This window comes from Taudactylus pleione, unplaced genomic scaffold, assembly GCF_031769625.1.
Source record: "Taudactylus pleione unplaced genomic scaffold, aTauple2 ptg000093l, whole genome shotgun sequence".
Taxonomy (NCBI): Eukaryota; Metazoa; Chordata; class Amphibia; order Anura; family Myobatrachidae; genus Taudactylus; species Taudactylus pleione.
The window spans coordinates 2,682,412-2,704,923 of NW_028284495.1; the positions used below are offsets into that span (position 1 = coordinate 2,682,412).

The 22,512-nt window shown below is 44.0% G+C and overlaps 1 protein-coding gene across 1 annotated transcript in view; it reads right to left on the minus strand.

Moving 5' to 3' along the window:
- The window catches only part of RP1 (RP1 axonemal microtubule associated), a 668,735-nt gene that overhangs the window by 256,161 nt on the left and 390,062 nt on the right, over positions 1-22,512 (minus strand). The window contains exons 26-29 of the mRNA XM_088469748.1: positions 21,366-21,585; positions 12,928-13,082; positions 5,030-5,108; positions 2,421-2,502 (exon numbers count right to left, since the gene is read on the minus strand). Coding sequence (XP_088325874.1) covers positions 2,421-2,502; positions 5,030-5,108; positions 12,928-13,082; positions 21,366-21,585 — 536 coding nt within the window. The remainder of the gene's footprint in view (positions 1-2,420; positions 2,503-5,029; positions 5,109-12,927; positions 13,083-21,365; positions 21,586-22,512) is intronic.

Below are 22,512 nucleotides of genomic sequence, written 5' to 3' on the forward strand. Positions count from 1 at the left end.
TAATTTCTTGTGTGCTCATTTGATTATGTACTTTGTAAGGCACTGCCGGACATTTGTGGTGCCATATAAATAAAGTATAATAATAATAATAATTTTAGAGCAAATACTTTCATTGTTTAAAACACTTGGGGTGCCAAGTCCTTCACTTTGCCAGGGGCACCTGTACTCCTACATATGGCACTGGGAAGAGGATTCAAGTCAGTGTAGAATCTATGTCATGCCCTGCTACGTTTGGAACATTGGTGTGATAGAGTTACAAATTAATGTCATATGATCATGGAAAGATATGAAGGATGAACATGAGGAAGTAGGCAGTGACTTGATCTTAATGTGCTTAATGACAAAAGCACAAGGGGCATGTTTTTTACACAAATATAGACAAGACGGTCATACAAAAAGTAAGTTTTGTTTCTTTAATGTAATTAAAAACCGATTTACAAAAGTCTACATAGCCAAAACCCATTTAGTTCTTCTGTTGTTCTTTGGGTAAAGAAATAAAATAGTAGCAAATGATGAGAACTGTTCAGTACGCCTTTCCTAGAAGTAAGAGCCTGCATGTTGTGTCATTTTATGTTTTCAGTCCATATCAATCAGTGTCCCTCAAATTGCTTCAAGCAAAAAAAAAAAAATTATGCAATTTTTCTGTCCTGGAATTAAAGTCCTCAGCTTAGAGTTAAATAAATTCCTTCTGACAAGAAGTTTTAAATTGAACGCCACTGACTTCATTAGGTTTACATCTCTTGTGGTGCGTCTCACGAACTCTGACAGCAGATAAACAACTGCCTTGAATTGACCATTTAACATCTAAATATAACCCACTGATTTCCAGGCTGCCTTCACATGCAGAAGTCTGAGCAATGTTACATGACTAGCTACAATAAACTCGTTTTTTTGCCAGCACTAATGAAAGTTTTAATCTACAACAAGACGTCCAGAATTTTATAAGATTATTACATTGTAGAATGCCAGTTGGCATATGACAATCTTGTAGGAAAACTGTACAAATGTCAAAATAATTGGATTTGTTATTATGTCTCAAACCCACACAATAAAAAAGCTGATATTAAACTGACAATCCAGTCACCTCTGAATAACAATAATTCATCGTGTTTAAAGTAAAGACTCCTTGTTTTCCTCCATAAACCATGAAACCCTTCTACTGACAAGTTTACAGGAAACTGTTAGAGGAAAAGTACTTTTTATTGGGAGAGGGAAACAGACAAAGATTTAGGAAGCAATTTACACCGAAAATGTGCACCTTAAGGAAGCTCGAAAGCTGCACAGTACTTACAATGTATATAGGAGAATATTACAGGTTGAGTCCCCCATATCCAAAATGCTTGAGACCAGAGGTATTTTGGATATCGGATTTTTCTGTATTTTGGAATATTTGCATATTATATGAATTATATTGGGAATAGGACCCAATCTAAACACATAGCTTTTATGTTTAATATACACCTTATACACACAGCCTGCAGGTAATTTTATATAATCATTTTGTGATTAAAGCAAAGTTTGTGTACGTACATGAAATTCTTTTAGGTTTCATATACACCTTATACACACAGCCTGAAGGTAATTTAAAAAAATATTTTTAATAATTTTGTGCCTTAAACAAAGTTTGTGTACATTGAACCATCAGACAACAAAGGGGCTGATTCAGAGCTGCTTGCAAGCGGCTCGATGTTACCCCACTGCGCATGCGACACCTCCGGCGTGCGCATGCTTGACATCCGTCCAGCGACTGCAGCTCAGTCGTTACGGGTCTCGCTACAAGAGCTACAGCTGTCTATGGTTAGTGACAGCTCGCCCCGTTTTGTAGGCGGGGAGGGGGGGTGGCTGCACAAACGCAGGCGTTCCCTTAGGAACACCTGGCATTTGTGGGTGGCCCTACTGACATCACTAGTGATGTCAGTAGTGGACTTCCTGCTCTATTAGAGCAGGGAGTCCACTCGGTCTTGGGGGAGCCGAGACCCTACCACAGGGTCTCGTCGCAAACCCGATGGTTGCGATTATCGCAACGGACTCCAGGCCGCTCGCACAAGCTTTGCGAGCGGGCTGGAGAAAAAAACATAAACAAAAGAAAACACGCCCTGATTCAGAGCAAGCAGCTCTGAATCAGGCCCAAAGGTTTCACTATCTCAGTCATGCTAAAAAAATTCCGTATTTCAGAATATTCAGTATTTTGGAATATTTGGATATGGGAGACTCAGCCTGTATATGATTACCATGCAGAGCCGTAACTAGACTTTTTGGTGCCCTGTGTCAGAAAGAGCTTTGTGGCCCTCCCATTTTTTAAATAGGGACATAAGATAGTGCACTTGGCTGCAGGAAAATTGAGACTGTTGAGAGGATTATGACATGTTAAAATAAATATTACCGTATTGTTATGATTTTGAGTACTACATGTAACATACCTGTTGCATGGAAATATTACTTTGTGGTCACATCTATCCTCTGTATATTGTATGATGACTTTATCCAAAAACCAACCTTTACCTGTAAAAGACAATTAATTTGGACTGAAACATGCCATGGTATTTCTAGGAGAGTCACACTTCTTGTAACTTAACAAAAAATCTACAGACATAAATATTGTTCAAAATACTACAGTCTATGCATAGCAACTATTGTGTCTGTGCATTGCATTAAAATTAAACTGCCCTGCAAATAGGAACCAATGAAAGTGCCTATGGAGTGCTATAAATGTTTGATGGATTTATTTCCTATATGAAACAGTATTTCTGTTTTATATGGGAGAGGGGTGTGTGTGGGGTGATCTGGACATCTGCAATCCCCCCTGTGGTGAGGATATGCTTATTTAAATATGCTGTTTGCATTTGTTAGGGAAATGGAAGCATATTGAAATTTTTGTGAACAGGCGTATTCTAGATTTCTTTCTAAAAATGAGAGCTTCAAGCCCTTGCTGTGTATTTGCTTAAAGCCACAATCCCACATACTGTACTGCTGTTTTGTTCTTTTTTTCTCTTCATGGAACATGTCTGTTAAATACGAATACAATTTCTTTTTTTTAAGATGTTCTTTTTGGACAAACTCTGTTTGTGAAAGTTATATGGCAGCAAAGTCTCTCCTTTGGAACTCATTTGTATTTCAGCACTCAAGCTTATTTCTGAGGGAGAGTCACCTGATCTCCGAGTCAGAGCCCTTCCTTCTTGTACCTGATGGCAGGAGAATGAGGTGGCCGAGGGGTATTGTACTGTGAAAAGGCATGCTGAGAAGAGGCATTTTTCAGAGTATCTTTGCTCACTATATTATATGCCATGTGAACACCATGGTACTCACGTAACACTTAATAAACAATAAACCATTAATAGCATTTTGAAGAAAAAGGGTAAGGAAAAATGACCACACTCGTGTATATGCCACAGTGATTTATGTAAAATACACACATAAATATATAAAGAAGAACAAATACATCATTTTTAATGGGGTTGCAGCTTAAAATAGTTGTATATCCTTTTTGATGTTGATTAATGCTTTTGAGAGAGATCTACAGGACTTTAAGAAGAGGAAAGGGCGGCCATTGTCATAACAGGTGGTCACAAGCAGGTTTTGAGTCAACAACCCATTTAGTAGGTGATTAGATTAAGAAATCAGTCCCAAAGAGAACAAACATGCATTTAATTTTTATATATTAGTACTGTAGGGATTAGAGCTAGGATGATGACACATAGGAGCTCATTCAGAGCCACTTGCTAAGATGCATACTCTGGCTGCTGCCGATGGTATACATTGTGTATGCATTGTGCGCATGCCCATACCTTAGCGACAGTTCACAATGCATTAGCTCACTGCACATAGACAGCCCAGCAGAGTGAGTGACAGGGAAGCCGTTTGTAGGTGGTAACAGGGACTGGCCATTAAAACCGGGGGAGTGGAGGTGCAAACGCAGGCGTGCCTGAGCATCTCAACGGTGTTTTAGAGGTGTGCATAATTATAAGACAGCATCATAGTACACGTCACCTGGCTTGTTTTTACACTAAAGTGCTCGTAGTGCTTGCGCATGGTATGGTCAACCTCAAGCGCGGCGATAGCATCCGATGTTACCCGATGTACCATGGTTGCATACACTTCCTGGACATGACGTGCACAAGTGGGTATCTTAAAACAGGCTGGTGGGTGTCTGCATACACTATGTGAGCGCTCGCTAAGAAATACTGGGCGTACTAATACATTGCTGTGTGATAGCACTGCCTACACAATTTACATACACATCGTGCGAGCGATCGCATCTAGCGAGCTGCTCTGATTCAGGCCCATTGTTCATTCTGCTGGGTGGTGTCATTGGGGTATGACTGAGACTACTGAAGCCTGGTGATGACTGCAGTGGCGTCACAAGGGGGGTGCGGGGGGTGCGGCCCGCACCCGTGTGTCACCCGCTGGGGGGTGACACCAAGGTGCAGGCTCCCCCTCAGTGACAGGAGCCGGGTGCTGCACTGTAATATTAAGTGCAGCACTCGGCTCCTGTCACAGAGAGGGAGCCGGCACTGCCCGTACCCGCACTTCCTGCACCCCCCACCGTCACCACCCCATTGTTTGTTGGCCACGGGCCGGGGACCAGGATTGGGCCGTGAAGCCATGCCCCATTCTCGAGGCCACACCCCTTTCTGAGACCACGCCCCTTTTTCAGCGGACGCCGTGCGCATTGCGTCCCTCCACGCACCGGGTGTCACCGCGGGGAGGGACGCTACTGGATGACTGCAAACGTTTGTGTCCAAGCATGGTAGAAAGCAAACATTTTGCAAAACAAATTTAAAAATTTCACTCAACTCTAATGTCAGTGATCAAAAGTATTACGAGCTAATGAGTAATATTGTGGCCTCCGCAACTTGTGCAAAGCCGTTAGGTCCAGAAGATAAAGCTTATTTTCCCCCAGGCCGTCACTCCTCATCATGTAAAATTTGTAGTTAGAAGAATGAAAACCAGTGTAATGATGACACATAGTTGTGGAATTTCTTTGTACACACACGTTGAAAAAACGTAGCACACAGTTATCATACTGTACCTTCTTTACTTCCATCATGGCTCATGCTGATTTTCTGGAGTATTCCCAATGATACTGCTTGAATGGAAAATACATCAACCTATAGTGGAATTAACAGTAAATATGATTGAATCATTGTAAATTGTATAAAAGTATATGATCAACAAAAGCACATTTAATATTAGTCATTAGGAATTTTCACAATTAGCAATACTCACCCACACACTCCCCATAGGAGCTGAGTTGCAGCCAAAGTGGCTATGTTTATGGGGAGCCACGGAAGCCTGATATTCTATCTTGTGCTAATGAGAGAATCATTATGGCTAATGTGGGGGTCCGTGCATCTGTAAACCGGAAGCCATGCCACCCATTGATGTTATGCCAGCCTCCCCAACTGTCTTCATTAGTATTGACCCTTGCACCAACCTAATGCTAGGTGCTAGAGACATGTCAGAGACCGGCTTCCTTTCCCGGTATACATGACTCAGAATCACACTGAGCTTTAGATACACACCTACGACACTCTCATAACACTCCCTTATGTCAGGGCAGTACTGTGCGCACAAATTTTTGCCGCCCCAAAATGCCCTATTTCACAAAGAGTCCAAGAGCCGTCCAAGTCACAATAGGACAGAGATAAGCAACAAGGTATAAATTTGTAACTGCTCGGGGGCGTAGCTTGGCCGAGTATGGAGTAGGCAGCAGCTTCCTCAGCTCTGTGGGTGTGGGTTACAGAACTCCCTGCTGGATCTCCAACGCCGCTTATTCCTGCCACCGCCATCTTTGGTATGAGGCTCCCTGCTGTGTATATGTCAGTGCCTGCATTCCTCCTGTAACCGAAGCTCCTGTGGTGCCTGTGATCGCAATCTACTGCCCATACAGCACGTTAGGCTGTTCCCAGAGAATTGTGGGCCCTGAGTCTGGGTGGCTGGGCTGGCTCTCCCCTGGATTATTTAAGTTACAGAGCCCTGACACCACCATTTTATCTGGTCTCAGCTTCAGGGTGTTCTTTTGCCCTCCATATCTCCCCAGATGGAAGTTGCAGCCAGTGCGTGCTAATATAAATCCAGTGTAGGTCCTGCTCTGCTGTGGTGTGCTGGATTTAGGGGTGCTCATTGGATTAAATAGCTAGACAGTGCTCCCCACTTGTTCTCTATCCTGGTTTGGAAAGCTGGATTGTACAAAAATTTGTCAAGCCCTGCTCTACACGCTTCTTTAACAATCTAAAAGATGCAGATGACTGGCTGGAATGGCAACCTCAAGCCCCTCGCTGAAAGGTCTATGATCAGTTGTCCGCTATATATATTCCATTTTGTTTAATTTAGGGTTAATATTACCATTAAGCGCCTTTTTTACATTTATTATTATTATTGATGATTTATTGGTATTATGGGGCTATTATTCTGCCAGGGAATGTCCTATTTTATATGGGAAGACAGGCCACCGCGTGTAGCTATGAAAACTTTGTACAGATCCAATGCTGCTGGCGGCTTGGGTCTTCCCAATCTCTGGTTGTATTACATGCAGGGCCGGATTAAGGGGGGGGCAACAGGGGCCCTCACACACAGAGGGCCTCCCACACAGGGTAGGTGTGACCCTGTCAAGAGCAGGTGTCCGGTGGCACTCAGCTGCTGTGGCTCTGAGTTCTAATGTATGCAGCAGCACAGTCAGTGACCCCTGACCCCTCATCAGCGCCACGTGACGCATCACATCTAACGACGCTGATGAGGGGACTAGGGAGCAGCTCTGCAGGGACTCAGGTCACGTAAGTAATCAGCTGTGGGCCATTGGCGCTTGCAAAGGGAGTTTCTGGATACCTAGAACCCCCCCTCCCCTGACAAAAGGATTTCTTCCTACAACTGGCTGGCTACAATAGGGGCTGATCCAACACGGCAAGCCCCCCCCCAATTTGAATAGCAGCATTACGTCGAGAGGGGATGGGGCCTATAGATGCAAGGTGCCCGCCCCCACTAGCAACCTGCAGCTGCTGAATCAAAAGTGTAAGTATGTATGTGTAATGTTATAGTGTGTATGTATGTTAGTGTGTATATATGTGTACGAATGTGTTAGTGTATATATGTGTATGTATGTGTTTGTGTGTATATAAGTATGTGTTCTTGTGTTAGTGTGTGTATACTGTAGATGCGTATGTGTATATATGTGTTAGTATGAGTATACTGTACTGTATACTGCATATGAGTTAGTGTATATATGTGTATATATGTGTTAGTGTGTGTATACTGTAAATGTGCATGTGTTAGTGTGTATGTTATATAAAATGTATGTTATATATATATATATATATATATATATATACATATATATTAGGGAAGAGCTGGTTGAGATTTCTGAAATCCGAACCACCCCCGAGCCCCCCCCCCGATCCGAGCCGGATCCAAGTCAGGTTTGAATTTTCCCGCCTGACTCTGATCTGAAATCGAAGCAAAACGTCATCATCCCGCTGTCGGATTCTCGCAGGGTTTGGATTCAATAAAAGGTCCCTGCGTCGTTGCCATTTTTCACTCTGGCTGTGGACAGTGAATCCTGGGAGTTGTGCTGCTGTTGTCGTCCATAGGGTCTGTGTCCACTCCAAAGTCCATAGGGGCTGGCTGGGCTATGTTGTGCATTCTGTTGTCCATAGGGGCTGTGGCCCTGATTCAGAGGCGCCCGCTATTTGCGAGCGCTCGCTCCGAAACAGGGCGGGCCATTTTTTTTTTTTTAACCAGACTCCAGACCGCTTGCTAAGCTGTGGGTGACCACCCACAGCTTTAGCGGGCGGCCTGGCAATGGTCACAATTATCGCGACCATCGGGCTTGCGACGAGACCCTTGTGGCATAGTCTCGTCCACCACAAGCCCCAGTGAACTTCCTGTTCTAATAGAGCAGGAAGTTCACTGCTGACATCACTGGTGATGTCAGTAGGGTGGCACACAAACGGCAGGCGTTCCTTCAGGAATGCCTCCATTTGTCCAGCCACCCCCCTGCACGCCTACAAAATGGGGCGAGCTGACAATTACAATCGACAGCCGCCTCATCTTGTAGTGAGACCCGCTGCGAGTGAAAATAATCCATCGACCCGCTTGCGAGTGCTATGCGCTCGCGAGCAGGTCCGAATTAGGCCCTGTGTCCACTCCAAAGTCCATAGGGGCTGGCTGGGCTGTGTTGTGCTGCTGTTATTGGGGCTGGCCGGGCTGTGTTGTGCAGTCTGTTATCCATAGGGGCTGTGTCCACTCCAAAGTCCATAGGGGCTGGCTGGACTGTGTTGTGCAGTGTCCCATAAAGGCTGTAGTAAGGGGTGCTGTAGTGTTGTCCAGGGGGTGATCTGTCCATCAGGGGTGCTCCACCAAAGTGCAAAAAAAATTATTTTTCTGTTTGTGTGCGCTGTAGCCACATGTGCTTCAACAAAGTTGCGTCAAGCATGCACCTGTGTCATAAGTCAAGGGCCGGCTGGCTTGTCTGTTGAAGGGTGGTGTAACCCCCAAAGTGCACTCCAAAAAAAATAAAAAAATATTTTTCTGTGGTTGTGACTTGTGTGCGTTGTAGAAGCACGTGCATCAACAAAGTAGCGCCAAGCGTGCACCTGTGTCATAAGTAAAGTGCCGGCTGGATCGTCTGTTAAAGGGTGCTGTAACCCCCAGAGTGCCTGAAATTTTTTTTTTTTTCTGTGTTTGTGACTTGTGTGCGTTGTAGCCACACGTGCATCAACAAAGTAGCAGCGCCAAGCGTGCACCTCTGTCATAAGTTAAGGGCCGGATGACTCATCTGTTGAAGGGTGCTGTAACCCCCAAAGTGCCTGAAAAAAACATTTTATTTTTCTGTGTTTGTGACTTGTGTGCGCTGTAGCCGCACATGCATCAACAAAGTAGCAGCATGCGCCTCTGTCATACGTCAAGGGCCGGCTGGCTCGTCTGTTGGAGGGTGGTATAACCCTCAAAGCACGCTCCGAAAAAAAAAAATATATTTTTCTATGTTTGTGATTTGTGTGCGCTGTAGCTACACGTGCATCAACAAGGTAGCGCCAAGCATGCGCCTGTGTCATAAGTAAAGGGCCGGCTGGCTCATCTGTTGAAGGGTGGTGTAACCCCCAAAGTGTCTGAAATTTTTTTTTAAAAAAATCTTTTTCTGTGTTTGTGTGCGCCTTAGCCGCACGTGCATCAATATCACATAAATGGAGGACAAAAATTTGTCCGATAAAAATAAACTAGGGTAAGATCAAGAACCACTTCCTCCTAGTGCTGAAGCTGCTGCCACTAGTCATTACATAGACGATGAAATGCCATCAACGTTGTCTACCAAGGCCGATGCCCAATGTCATAGTTGAGGGCATATAAAATCCCAAATGGCAAAGTTCAGGAAAATGATCTTAAAAAGTAAATTTAAATCGTCTGAGAAATGTAAACTTGCCAATAAGTAATTTACGACACGGAGTGGCAAGGAACGGCTAAGGTCCTCCCCTATGTTCATGACTAATGGTTCAGCTTCACATGACGATGGAAGCCCTCCTCCCGCTACAAAAATCAAACGAGTTAAGCTGGCAAAAGCACAGCAAAGAACTGTGCTTTCTAATTCTAAGAAGATAACACAAATCCCCATGGAGAGTCCAAGTGTGGCAACGGCTGCGATGCCTGACCTTCCCAACACTGGACGGTAAGTGGTGGCTCCTTCCACCATTTGCACGCCCTCTGCAAGTGCTGGAAGGAGCACCCACAGTCCACTTGCTGATATTCAAAAGTGAAGATGTCACTGTTGAAGTATAACAGGATGAGGATATTGGTGTAACTGGCACTGAGGAGGAAGTTGACAAGGAGGATTCTGATGGTGAGGTGGTTTGTTTAAATCAGGCACCGTGGGAGACAGTTGTTGTCCATGGGATGAAAAAGCCCATCACGGTCATGCCTGGGCAGAAGACCAAACATTCCACATCTTTCTGGAAATATTTCTATCCAAATCCAGACAACAACTTTCTTGCCATATGTACCATATGTAAAGATGGAATAAGTAGGGTTAGGAACGTTAACCACCTAGGAACATCCTCGCTTATACGTCACCTGCAGCGCGTTCATAAAAAGTTACTGTCAAGTTCAGAAACTGTGGCTAAGACTGTAAGCAGTCCAGGGACACCTAAATCCCTTTTTCCTGTTGTATCCAAGCGCCTGCAAACCACATCGTCATTTTCCTACTCAGTCAGGAATGGAAGTAGTCCTGCAGGCCATGTCACTGGCATGACTGACTCTCCTATCCGGGATTCCTCGGGATGATCCTGCATTGCTACGCCAACTGTTGCCGCTGCTGCTGTTGCTGCTGGGAGTCGTTCATCATCCCAGAGAGGAAGTAGGAACACCACTACTTCTTTTACAAAGCAATTGACCATCCAACAGTCCTTAGCGAGGAGGATGACGTACGACAGCAGTCATCTTGAAGCAAAGCGGATAACTGAGGCCTTGACAGCTAAGTTGGTGTTAGACGTGCGTTCGGTATCCACCATTAGTGCAGTGGGATTTAGACAATTGAAGGAGGTAGTGTGTCCCCGGTACCAAATCCCATCTAGATTCCACTACACTAGGCAGGCGATACCGAGAATGTACAGAGATGTCAGAAAAAGCATCCTCAGTGTCCTAAAAAATGCAGTTGTACCCAATGTCCACTTAACCATGGACATGTGGACAAGTGGAACAGGGCAGACTAAGGACTATATGACTGTGACAGCCCACTGGGTAGATGTATCACCTTATGCAGCAACAACAGCAGCATCACCAGTAGCAGCATCTCAAAAATGCCAGCTCGTTCCAAGGCAGGCTACGCTGTCTATCACCGGTTTCAGCAAGAGGCACACTGACGACAACCTCTTAGAGAAACTGAGGGAAATCATCGCCCAATGGCTTACCCCACTTAGACTCTCCTGGGGATTTGGGATATCTGACAACGCCACCAATATTGTGTGGGCATTACATCTGGGCAAATTCCAGCAAGTCCCATGTTTTGCTCACACAATAAATTTGGTGGTGCAGAATTCTCTGAAAAACGACAGGGGCATGCAGTAGACACTTTGGGTGGCCCGAAAAATTTCTGGCCCCTTTCACCATTCAGCAACTGCGTTCCAAAGACTGGAGCACCAGCAAAAACTCTTGAACCTGCCCTGCCATCACCTGAAGCAAGATGTTGTGACGGAATGGAACTTAACCCTCTATATGCTTCAGAGGATGGAGGAGCAGCAAAAGGCCATTCAAGCCTATACATCCACCTATGACATAGGCAAAGGAGGGGGTATGCACCTGACTCAAGCGCAGTGGAGAATTATTTCCGTGTTGTGCAAGGTTCTCCAGCCCTTCAAAGTTGCCACACGTGAAGTCAGTTCAGACATTGCCAGCTTGAGTCAGGTCATTCCCCTCATCAGGCATTTGCAGAAGCAGCTGGAGAAAGTGAAGGTGGAGCTAAGATGGAGCGATTCCACTCGGTATGTGGGACTTGTGGATGAAGCCCTTCATTCGCTTTGCCAGGATTCGAGGGTGGTCAATCTGTTGAAATCAGACCACTACATTTTGGCCACCATGCTTGATCTTAGTTTTAAAGCCTACGTGGTGTCTCTCTTTCCGGCCGACACAAGCCTGCAGAGGTGCAAAGGCCTGCTGGTGAAAACACTGTCAGCTGAAGCGGAACGTGACATGGCAACAGCTCCTTCTTCATTTTCTCCCGCAACTGGGGCTGTCAGGAAATAACTTAGGTATCCTAAGCAACCTGCTGGCGGTGATGCAGGGCAGGAAGGACCAAGTTTGGACATCTGGTCTGGACTGAAGGACCTGCCAACATCTTCTTCCTATGTCTCCCCAGCCCCATCTCTTCAGCAACATTCCCCCTGTATCACTTCATCTCCACGCCCCCAACCCCACCCAACCCGTGTCTCTTCAGTCCCACTTACTTCTAGAAGGCTGCTGAGGCTGTCTCTCCTCTTGGCAGGCAGCTCAGCTCCTCTAAATGTTATGACAACACGCACTCTGCTCCGGCATACAAAATAATGTTATTGCACCGGCCACCAGGTTCCCTCTATTTCTGTCTATACCTGGCTGAATGTAGCAGTGACATAGACAAGAGGGACACAGGCCCTGATTCAGAGCCGGACGCTCCGACAGAGCGCTCGCTCTGAATCAGGGCCATCCCTCTTACTTCTTGGAGCGGCCTCCTGGCCGCTCGCATAGCTGTGGGTGACCACCCACAGCAATAGCGAGCGGCCAAAATGATGGTCGCGATGGTTAAGACCATCACGACCATCGGGCTTGCGACGAGACCCTTGTGGTAGGGTCTCATCTGCCGCAAGCCCTGGAGTGCTTTTGGCTCTATCAGAGCCAAAAGCACTCCCACTGACATCACTAGTGACATCACTACTGACATCACTAGTCAAGACCATCGCGACCATCGGGCTTACGACGAGACCCTTGTGGTAGGGTCTCATCTACCGCAAGTCCTGGAGTGCTTTTGGCTCTATCAGAGCCAAAAGCACTCCCACTGACATCACTAGTGATGTCAGTGGGGCCGGCCACAGATGGTAGGCGATCCCACGCCCCCAGCACGCCCACCAAAGGGGGCGTGCTGTCAATCACCATCGACAGCACGCCCCCTTTGGTGCAAGACCCATAACGACGGCTTGGCCGTCTTTATTCGGGTCTCGCGCTTGCGCACTTGGGCAACATCGACCCTCTTGCGAGCGCTCAGCGCTCGCGAGCGGGTCTGAATCAGGGCCACAGGAACTTTACTCACATGATTCCTAAAGGGCCAGGGCCCCTTGGAATCTCAGGGCTTGGTACATGTGTTCCCTTTGTACTCACCTGTTGCCGTGCCTGCATAGCAAATGTAGATTAATAGACACAGTATTACAAGTGGCATTGGACACAATGTATATATTCATTCAAAATGAAGTTGGTTACCTGACCCCTCTGAAATTTTGAAGTTTGAAACTTGCTTTTATGTAGTTTGCGTTCGCCAGAATCTCCCTTATTTCCAATGATATTGATATAAACATTAAATTCTGTATCAATATCAGAACTGTTGCCTGTATAAACATGAATCTCATAATCCAGCACTGCAATACAGATAGAAAGATAACACTGTTTACATTATTTGCATGCCATTCTAGAAATAGCTACTTTTCGTATGTAAGAAAATGGAATTGTTGCAATATATTATTCAGTACTACATTCTATAGTTGCAGAATAACGATGTCATTGGGCACAGTTGTCACTCACACCATACCATTTATTACAAACACTGGTGCCACAAAATACATTTCTACAAATTTGATTAAGTAGTTCTAATCAATTTTCAACCAAATGGCATCGTCCCAGCTGCTTGTTCAATAATTTATCCAAATTCACTGAATGTCTTTTCCTGTATGGTGGATCTGGGTTTGTGAGTAGAATCAAATCCAATTGTGTCACTGCTAGCAACCTAATCATTTTACATTGCATTAGTACATTGATTTGTGCTTTCATTAAAATATCAAGTGAATCAATAACATATAACAGGAGTGGGTGTAGATGGTGCTATTATAGTAAGTACAGCAAGAAACTTCAGCAACTTTCAATATTCTATAATTTGAGTGATTCAAAGCCTCTGAATAATTCTGTGATCTGCAGGGGAAGCCTAAAATAACATAAGGCACCACCACATGTTCTCGACAGTTTTCAATATTTTGTTTCTCTAAGGGGAAAATTCAGCTAAGAACGCTATTTCCAAGATGGATGGTTGTGCACACAATGGATTTATAAGGTGAGCAAATAGGCCCGGATTAAGTGCCACATGGGCCTGGGGCTAAAAATGATTAAAGGCCAATTGTGAGATGCGATGAAGGTATGACCAGAGTGGGTGCAGGGTGGGTGACCGTGTGTCCCATTGTTGATCTGGCCCTGTAGGCAAATCTTTCTTGATTTTTGTTCGCACCACTATAGGACACAAACAAAAAGTAAGGTTTTCCTAAGGCAGAACTTTGCACATAAATGAATTTGCCTCTTAGGGGTATATTTACTAATGTATAGGGGTATATTTACTAATGTGATTTCACAAACTATTTGCATTCAGTTTTCATTTGATTTTACTAAAGGCAGTGGGTGCTGGGTTGATTGTGTATAAAAATAGATTAAATAACATTGCCTTTTACAGGAGAACTAGACGTCCCAACAAGCCTCCCCGCATGCTGGTACTTGGAGACCCACAAATACCAGCTTGCGGGGCATTAAGGGCTCTCTGGTACCTCTAGTTCACCTGTAAAATAAATATTAAAATAAACACAAGACACACACACCATGAGTAGGTGTGCTACATTGAACATAAACTCAAATGTTCGATAGGATTAATTACACTGACTCCTACATGGATTTAAAACTATATTGATTTATATTATTATCATTCTGCCTACCAACACACTTTCTCATTCAGTCATAGGAGTCTCAATGTTAATTTAGAAAAAGGACTCCAGCCGTATAATTTCAATCCCAAATATGCATAACTACATTGGCGTATCTATAATGGGTGCAGAGTGTGCAGTGCACACAGACCCCTAGGATGAGGGGAGCCCCTTCTGGAGTCCTGCGCTGATACTGCAGCAGCACAAATCACCAGGAAAATGGCATAACAAGGTGAGTACTCAGCATCACAGATGTGAGTCCAGGTCGCGGACCTGTAGTGCACCAACATCCGCCACTGGTCCGGAGGTTCTCTCTCTGGTTGCAACACACCAATGCATTTCAACTCCACAGAGTCTTTGTCAAGGCTGCCGTTCTACAACAAGATTCTAGAACAGAGATATCCGTCTCTTTTCATTCTTTTCTGCAAGCAAGTAGCTTGTTTGTGTGAATTCTATAAGTGCTCTTTTTTACTGTAAAACACTATTGGAGGCATTTCTTCTGATTTATATAAAAGGATTTATCTACTGATTGCTGATGCACTGGAGTGGGGAGGAAATGATTATATTGATGTGATAGGTTGATTATCATACAAGCTGTGTAAGCATATAACCTGGGGAAACACTCCTAGAGGAAGGCCGACAGTAGAGGAAGGCCGACAGTGGGCGAAACGCGTTGGACCTTTACACCATATTCACCTTTGCCTGACAGTCCAGTATCCGCTTATTCCATCTACTTGTATAAAGATTAACATCTCGCCAGCAGCGGTCATGTGACCTGGAAGCGACGAAGGAAGCTGAACAGCAGTCCGCGTCCAGGAGCCGAGCTGACATCCAAAGAGGGCAGAAGAGTGAGATCGGCAGCAGCGCGGCAAGAGTCGGGTGAGTTCCCTTACTGGAGAGGGGTTGCCTGGCGGAGATCGCAAGGTCATAACCGGTCCATCCCCTCCCTAGGGCTTGTCAACTACGTACAGACGAATCATTGTGTTTTTATGCTGTCATAATTTTTTGTTTCATTAACGATTCAAGTGACATTTGGCTGGATTGCTATATCTATATGTATTGGTATATGTTTTTGTTTATAACACTGGTATGTAGCCAATACTCGGAGTAAAACGCTTATTTAAACATACACCATTGTTATCATCTTATTCCTTTTCTCCTCTCTACCACCGACCCACCACCAAACATTTACAAAAGGGTGAGCGCTGTAAGTTTTTATTACTGTATCCCTAGAGAATTTTACAATCTCTTTTATTAGCTGCACACCCGCTACAGACATACTCCAGTGCGCTACCCACTTAATACTTGCGCTATATAACCTGAAGGGCTATCACCTTTCTGGTGATGATTTTTTTAATGTACTGTACAGAGCTTATTTTCTCATAAGTGTGTACTTCTATTGCCGTATGGTTCTTATCTATTTGGGAGTCATTTTTCTATTTCCCTAAGCACGGGGTGACAGAGAAAAGCGAGGTAACGCACTATTGTGCTTCCTTTTCTTTCTTTCTCTCTCTCCTGCGTATGCCTGATGAAAGAAGATATTATTCAATGGAGGATTATTGAGGCACTATCAAACTCCTGACGCGATACACAGGAATTGGAACAACAATGGCGCAATTGGACTGGACTCATCCATTTTATTGAGTTTCTCAGGGAAATGGGGGGTTCCAGTTATTGGTTTAGTCTATGCAACTTTTGCCTGAGGTGCCTTGTAGTGTGCCTTTTTTTGTTTGTTTATACATGCAAAAGCAGCCAGTATTTACCCTGCATGGAAAAAATTAATGTATTTGCACACCTTGCATTGCAACATAGCATGTTCCAGATGGGAAGTTACTTTGTTCCCAACTCAGAATCAGCAATCAGTAGGCTCTCTACATGTAAGCAATGTTTTTATGACAGGACACAGCAAGGAGCTTAGAAAGGGTAAATGGACAGGTGATATGTCAGCAAAGTTAGTTTAATCCACGTTTTGCTTGCACACAGGGAGTTTAGAAATTATACAGAACTGTGTCATTATAACACCTGTTTATCATGGTAGCACTGTAGTATAATGATTAGCATTATTGCCTCACAGCACTGAGGTTATGAGTTCAATTCCTGACCAATGCCCTATCTGTGTGGAGTTTGCAAGTGATTCTTCTTGGTACTTTGGTTTTCGCCCACACTCCGAAAAACTTATGTGTGTGTTGGCGTGATAGGGAATAGAGATTGTAAACTCCAATGGGGAGTGAGTGACTAAATATTCTCTATAATCCACATAAATTTATGTATACGCTATATAAATATCTGCTAATATATAAATGTCATAACCATGATATATATATATATATATAGTGATGACTTGGGGTATTTAGCTCGGCAGAAGGTGGATGGGTGCAGTGTTTAGGTGCTTATGGAGGGGTCCACACACAGCTTTCAGGTAAACAAATTATGCTTTTACTTCCAGCTTGTGAATTCAGGATACAGAAAATAACAAACAGAAAATAACAAAACAACCTAGCCCCTGTTTAGGGCATGTAGCTCACTTCTTGAGCCCTCTCTAGTGTGATGCAGCTAGTCTACCAACAAAGTCCCTGCCTGCTTCTTGCAGGCCTATTGCCGGCTCCAGCCTGGCTTGGCTTGGCTGCCACAGCTACACAATGACAGTCCTGGTGGCCTTCCCTGTATCACACAGATATCGGCCTTGGCTTTCTCAGCCCGCAGCTTTATTGCTTCAATGTCCCATGGTCAGAGAGTTTTGTGGTCCCCCCTTGCCTCCTCCAAGGTCCAGACACCGGCCTCCTGGCCCCCAATGGCTCGCTCAGCTTCACTGGGCTCTCTGGCTGTTACAGTCCCAACTAGACTGTCTCCACCAGCCTGACTGCTCGGTCTTCTCATTAGCTTACACCTGAGCTCTCTCCTCCAGGCAGGTGTATCACCACTCAGTATTTCAACCCTGTGTGGGAGGATCTCTCCAATCCCACACAGAATTTGCTGCTCACCAATGCCATCTCTGGTGATACTGCCACAATAAATATATATATATATATATATACATATATATATATATATATATAAATATATATATATATATATATATATATATATATATATACAGTCAGGTCCATAAATATTGGGACATTGACAGAATTTTCATATTTTGTCCTCTGTTCACCACCACAATGGCTTTGAAATGAAACAAACAAGATGTGATTTAACTGCAAACTTTCAGATTTAATTTGAGGGTAATTACATCCAAATCAGGTGAACGGTGTAGGAATTACAACGGTTTCTATATGTGCCTCCCACTTTTTAAGGGGCCAAAAGTAATGGGACAAACTAAACAATCCTAAATCTAACTTTCACTTTTTAATACTTTGTTGCAATTCCTTTGCAGGCAATTACAGCCTGAAGTCTGGAACGCATAGACATCACCAGACGCTGGGTTTCATCCCTGGTGATGCTCTGCCAGGCCTCTACTGCAAATGTCTTCAGTTCCTGCTTGTTCTTGGGGCATTTTCCCTTCAGTTTTGTCTTCATCAAGTGAAATGCATGCTCAATCGGATTCAGGTCAGGGGACTGACTTGTCCATTGCATAACATTCCACTTTTTAGCCTTAAAAAACTCTTTGGTTGCTTTTGCAGTATGCTTCGGGTCATTGTCCATCTGCACTGTGAAGCACTGTCCAATGAGTTCTGAAGCATTTGACTGAATATGAGGATATAATATTGCCCGAAACACTTCAGAATTCAGTCTGCTGCTTTTGTCAGCAGTCACATCATCAATAAATACAAGGGAACCAGTTCCATTGGCAGCCATACATGCCCACGCCATGACACAACCACCACCATGCTTCACTGATGAGGTGGTATGTTTTGGATCATGAGCAGTTCCTTTCCTTCTCTTCTCTTCCCATCACTCTGGTACAAGTTGATCTTTGTCTCATCTGTCAATAGGATGTTGTTCCAGAACTGTAATGGCTTTTTTAGATGTTGTTTGGCAAACTTTAATCTGGTCTTCCTGTTTTTGTGGCTCACCACAAAAACAGGTTTGCATCTTGTGGTGAACCCTCTATAACCCTCTATATTCACTCTTGTGAAGTCTTCTCTTGATTGTTGACTTTGACACATATACATCTACCTCCTGGAGAGTGTTCTTGATTTGGCCAACTGTTGTGAAGGGGTTTTTCTTCACCAGGGAAATAATTCTTTTGTCATCAACCACAGTTGTTTTCCGTGGTCTTCCGGGTCTTTTGGTGTTGCTGAGCTCTCCGGTGTGTTCTTTCTTTTTAAGAATGTTCCAAACAGTTGATTTGGCCACACCTAATGTTTTTGCAATCTCTCTGATGGGTTTGTTTTCATTTTTCAGCCTAATGATGGCTTGCTTCACTGATAGTGACAGCTCTTTGGATCTCATATTGAAAGTCGACAGCAACTGATTCCAAATGCAAATGTCACACCTAGAATCAACTCCAGACCTTTTACCTGCTTAATTGATAATGAAATAATGAGGGAATAGCCCACACCTGTCCATGAAATAGCTTTTGAGTTGATAGTCCCATTACTTTTGGCCCCTTAAAAAGTGGGAGGCACATATTGAAACTGTTGTAATTCCTACACCGTTCACCCGATTTGGATGTAATTACCCTCAAATTAAATCTGAAAGTCTGCAGTTAAAGCACATCTTGTTTGTTTCATTTCAAAACCATTGTGGTGGTGAATAGAGGCCAAAATCTGAAAATTCTGTCAATGTCCCAATATTTATGGACCTGACTGTATATATATATATATATATATATATATTTTTTTTTTTTTTTCATAATAGAATGAAATAGTTAATATTGAAAGACTGCTTTATGGCACCTACTGATATTAATTATTACTAATACTTGCTTGCAGGGCCAGCACAATGCAGTATGTGGGGTAAGCATTGCAGGGGGGCATCGGCCTGGAGAGGTGTCCTCCCCTCTGCTTATTTTCTGAGCGCCTTTACAGCTGTGCTCATTGCCTTGCTGAGCCTGTGATAGACAGGCTGAAGTAGCCACTGCTGCAATGTCATGGGCAGGCATGGCAGGGCAAAACTAAGGGTGGTCCAAGGGTGGACTGGGTGGCCGTGGTCATAAATTACATTTTAATTCGGGCGGATTGGCGATCTGGGTGGTCCGGACTGCGATCCACCCATTAGCCAGGTCGCCAATCCACCTGAATTCAAATATAATTTATGTCTGCAGCCGCCCAGTCAGGAACTGATTTCTTTGCCTGGCATTGCCCGCCCCTGAGTGGGAGGAGATCGTTTGTTCCCCTGCCTTGTTAAGTTGTTATAAGCAGCGCCACTGTCAGCAACAGCATGTAAACCAGCAGTTTACACGTGTGCCATACGCAATGACGTCATGCTGCGTGTGCACTCCCGCTCTATCTATGTGTGGTGTGCTGTGCACAAGAAGAGGAGCAATGGAGGAGCTGCCTCAGCTGCGCACCGCGACACCAGGAGGAGGAGAACATGAGAGAGAGAGAGAGAGAGAGAGAGAGAGATGGCTGGCAACACATACTTCCCAAACACTGGATTTCAGTGTGGGCTGCTAATATTTGCTAAGTGTACAATCAACAGCTTGTATAAATGTCTGCAGTACTTGTAGCAGTTTGTTATTGTATGGACCTAGGTCCTGATTCAGAGCCGCTCGCAAAAAGCGAGCGCTCCCTCTGAATCAGGGCTGCCGCATTGTTTTAGATAACCCGGCCTCCTGGCCACTCGCTAAGCTGTGGGTGACCATCGCGACCATCGGGCTTGCAACGAGACCCTTGTGGTAGGGTCTCGTCTGCCGCAAGCCCCAGTGAGCTTCCGGCTCTAATACAGTCGGAAGCTCACTACTGGCATCACTCGTGATGTCAGTAGAGCCGCCCACAAACGGCAGGTATTCATTCCAGAACGCCTCCGTTTGTCCAGCCACCCCAACACCTCGCCTGCAAAACGGGGCGAGCTGTCGATCAACATTGACAACCGCCCCGTTTGTAGTGAGAATTTCTCGCTCGCTCCGGGGCTTGCGCACGCTGCGCATGCGCAATGCCCCACCATCGACTTGCTTGCGATCGCATAGCGCTTGAGTGGGTCTAATTCTCAGCAGAATGAGAATGAGAGGCTGTATTAATAGCTTTCACATCTCATAAAGCCTGCCTACAGCAAGTCTTACACAGTGAGAATAATGTGCAAGTCTCCCTGTCATTCTCATTCCTTATTAATAACTCAAGTGAGCCATTTGATGTGTAAACTGTGTTTTGAAGAGTAATTACTGTGTTTGCTGCATATTACAGATTTTATTTCTGATACTCAGTAAGTCTGTTTCTTCACATGTATTTTTCAGCATACATTAGATGTACAGTAGCTTTAATGTCAACATCATGTCATTCTCAGAGGCATTTGAAGGTCTTTTAGTGATGCAAATGTCAATCCACATGTTATTAGTATGGGGCTTTTTTTCACTTGACCTACATAAGTTAACTGAAGCTAAAAACTTTTTTCTTTTTCTTTGATTTCACCAACATTGAACTTAATTAGAAAAATAACAAATGAGCTGAAACAGACCTTCCATCTCTCTATTGGGCTGTTTCTGACCTGTGAGCAGAGCAAAAAAAAAAAAGCAGTATCTTTACACCATGGCAAAGCCATGTAACACTGCAGGTGGGTCAGATTTACAATGTGCAGAGAAATGTAGCAGTTTGAGAGGTTATGTTCTAGCTCAAATCTCAACCAGACTTCTATTTACATTTTATTAACCCAACTACTGTTGTTTTCCTAAATATCATGCTAACTTGTGTCTTGACATGTATTGATAGCAATTTACCAAGCTTTGGTCACAATCAAAGCTCAAACCAGCCCTGGATGTCTAAAAACTCTGTATTAATTGAAAAAGATACAGTATATATAGTATGTGTAATATATTAGCTGTGGTAAGCAGTACAGGAAACTGCCACCATTGAGAATACATACAGGCTAATGGATCATTGCCATCTATTGATAGAGGCAGCTCTCGCCACATGTCTCCATCATCTTGTCCCTCTCCGAGCCATCGATTAACAGGTAGGTAAAACTCTTGACCAGAGGAAAGATTCTCCAGTTTTACATCCTCTAAATACCACTCTGGACTTTCTCCTGAATTGTCATGGCCAATGCGGATTTTATTCGGTTTCTGCAGATATTTTAAATTAATCTGTAGGGGGGAAAAAAAAATCACATGATACATAACTAAAACATCTGTTTAATATAATAAGTATAATAGGAACAATTATACCATTCTGAAGAGCATCAATACTAGGGGTCTAATCCAGCAAATCACTTTGACTGAATAGTTGGTAGTATTTAGAGAGACATCTTTTTAAGACATTTTGGACTTTTTTTTAATAGAATGTGTTATATAAAAGTAACATATCAAAAGACAATTTTGTTCTAAATGTGATATTGTATTCAGTGCACTATTCTCAAATAAATGCAGCATTTCATGTACAGTGGCAATGAAAAGTATTTGCACTTTTTGGCATATTCCACATTTTATTTTCTTAAAATTGATTTATTAAGCAATTGTTACAACGGATCAAAACAAAATAGTCTATAATGTCCTGCAAAAAAATATATATATATATCCCCAACTCAAATCTATTTCTTAATCAATTATAAATAAAAAGCATACAAGACATGAACAATTCTAAATTGGTAAACACTGTTCTCTACAACCTGCATAAGAACAGCATGGAATAGGAATCCTGCAACATCTTGCAGTCCTCTCCTTCGGTAGACTTCATTAAAAGTTCTGAACCTGACCATACCTCCCAACAATAAGGTTTTGGCAGCACCATAACGGCTGTGCTATGCCCTGTGTCGCCACGCCCCCATAGAGCATGATGCCAGGCAGAGTGGGCAGTGCCAGCAGCGTCGGGATTAACAGCACTAACCAGAGCGTCCTCATGATACTCTGGGGGGCTGTAAGAGCTGCAGTGTGCACGTCTTGACCGCTGGGTGGCACTGAAGCTGCGATTTTGGCTGCAGGGTGCCATTCCAGGCACCCTATTAGCCAGTTGGAACCGTCGGTTAGCAGTAGGGCCTCCCATAGGGCTCTGTGCAACGGAACTGCTTGTACACC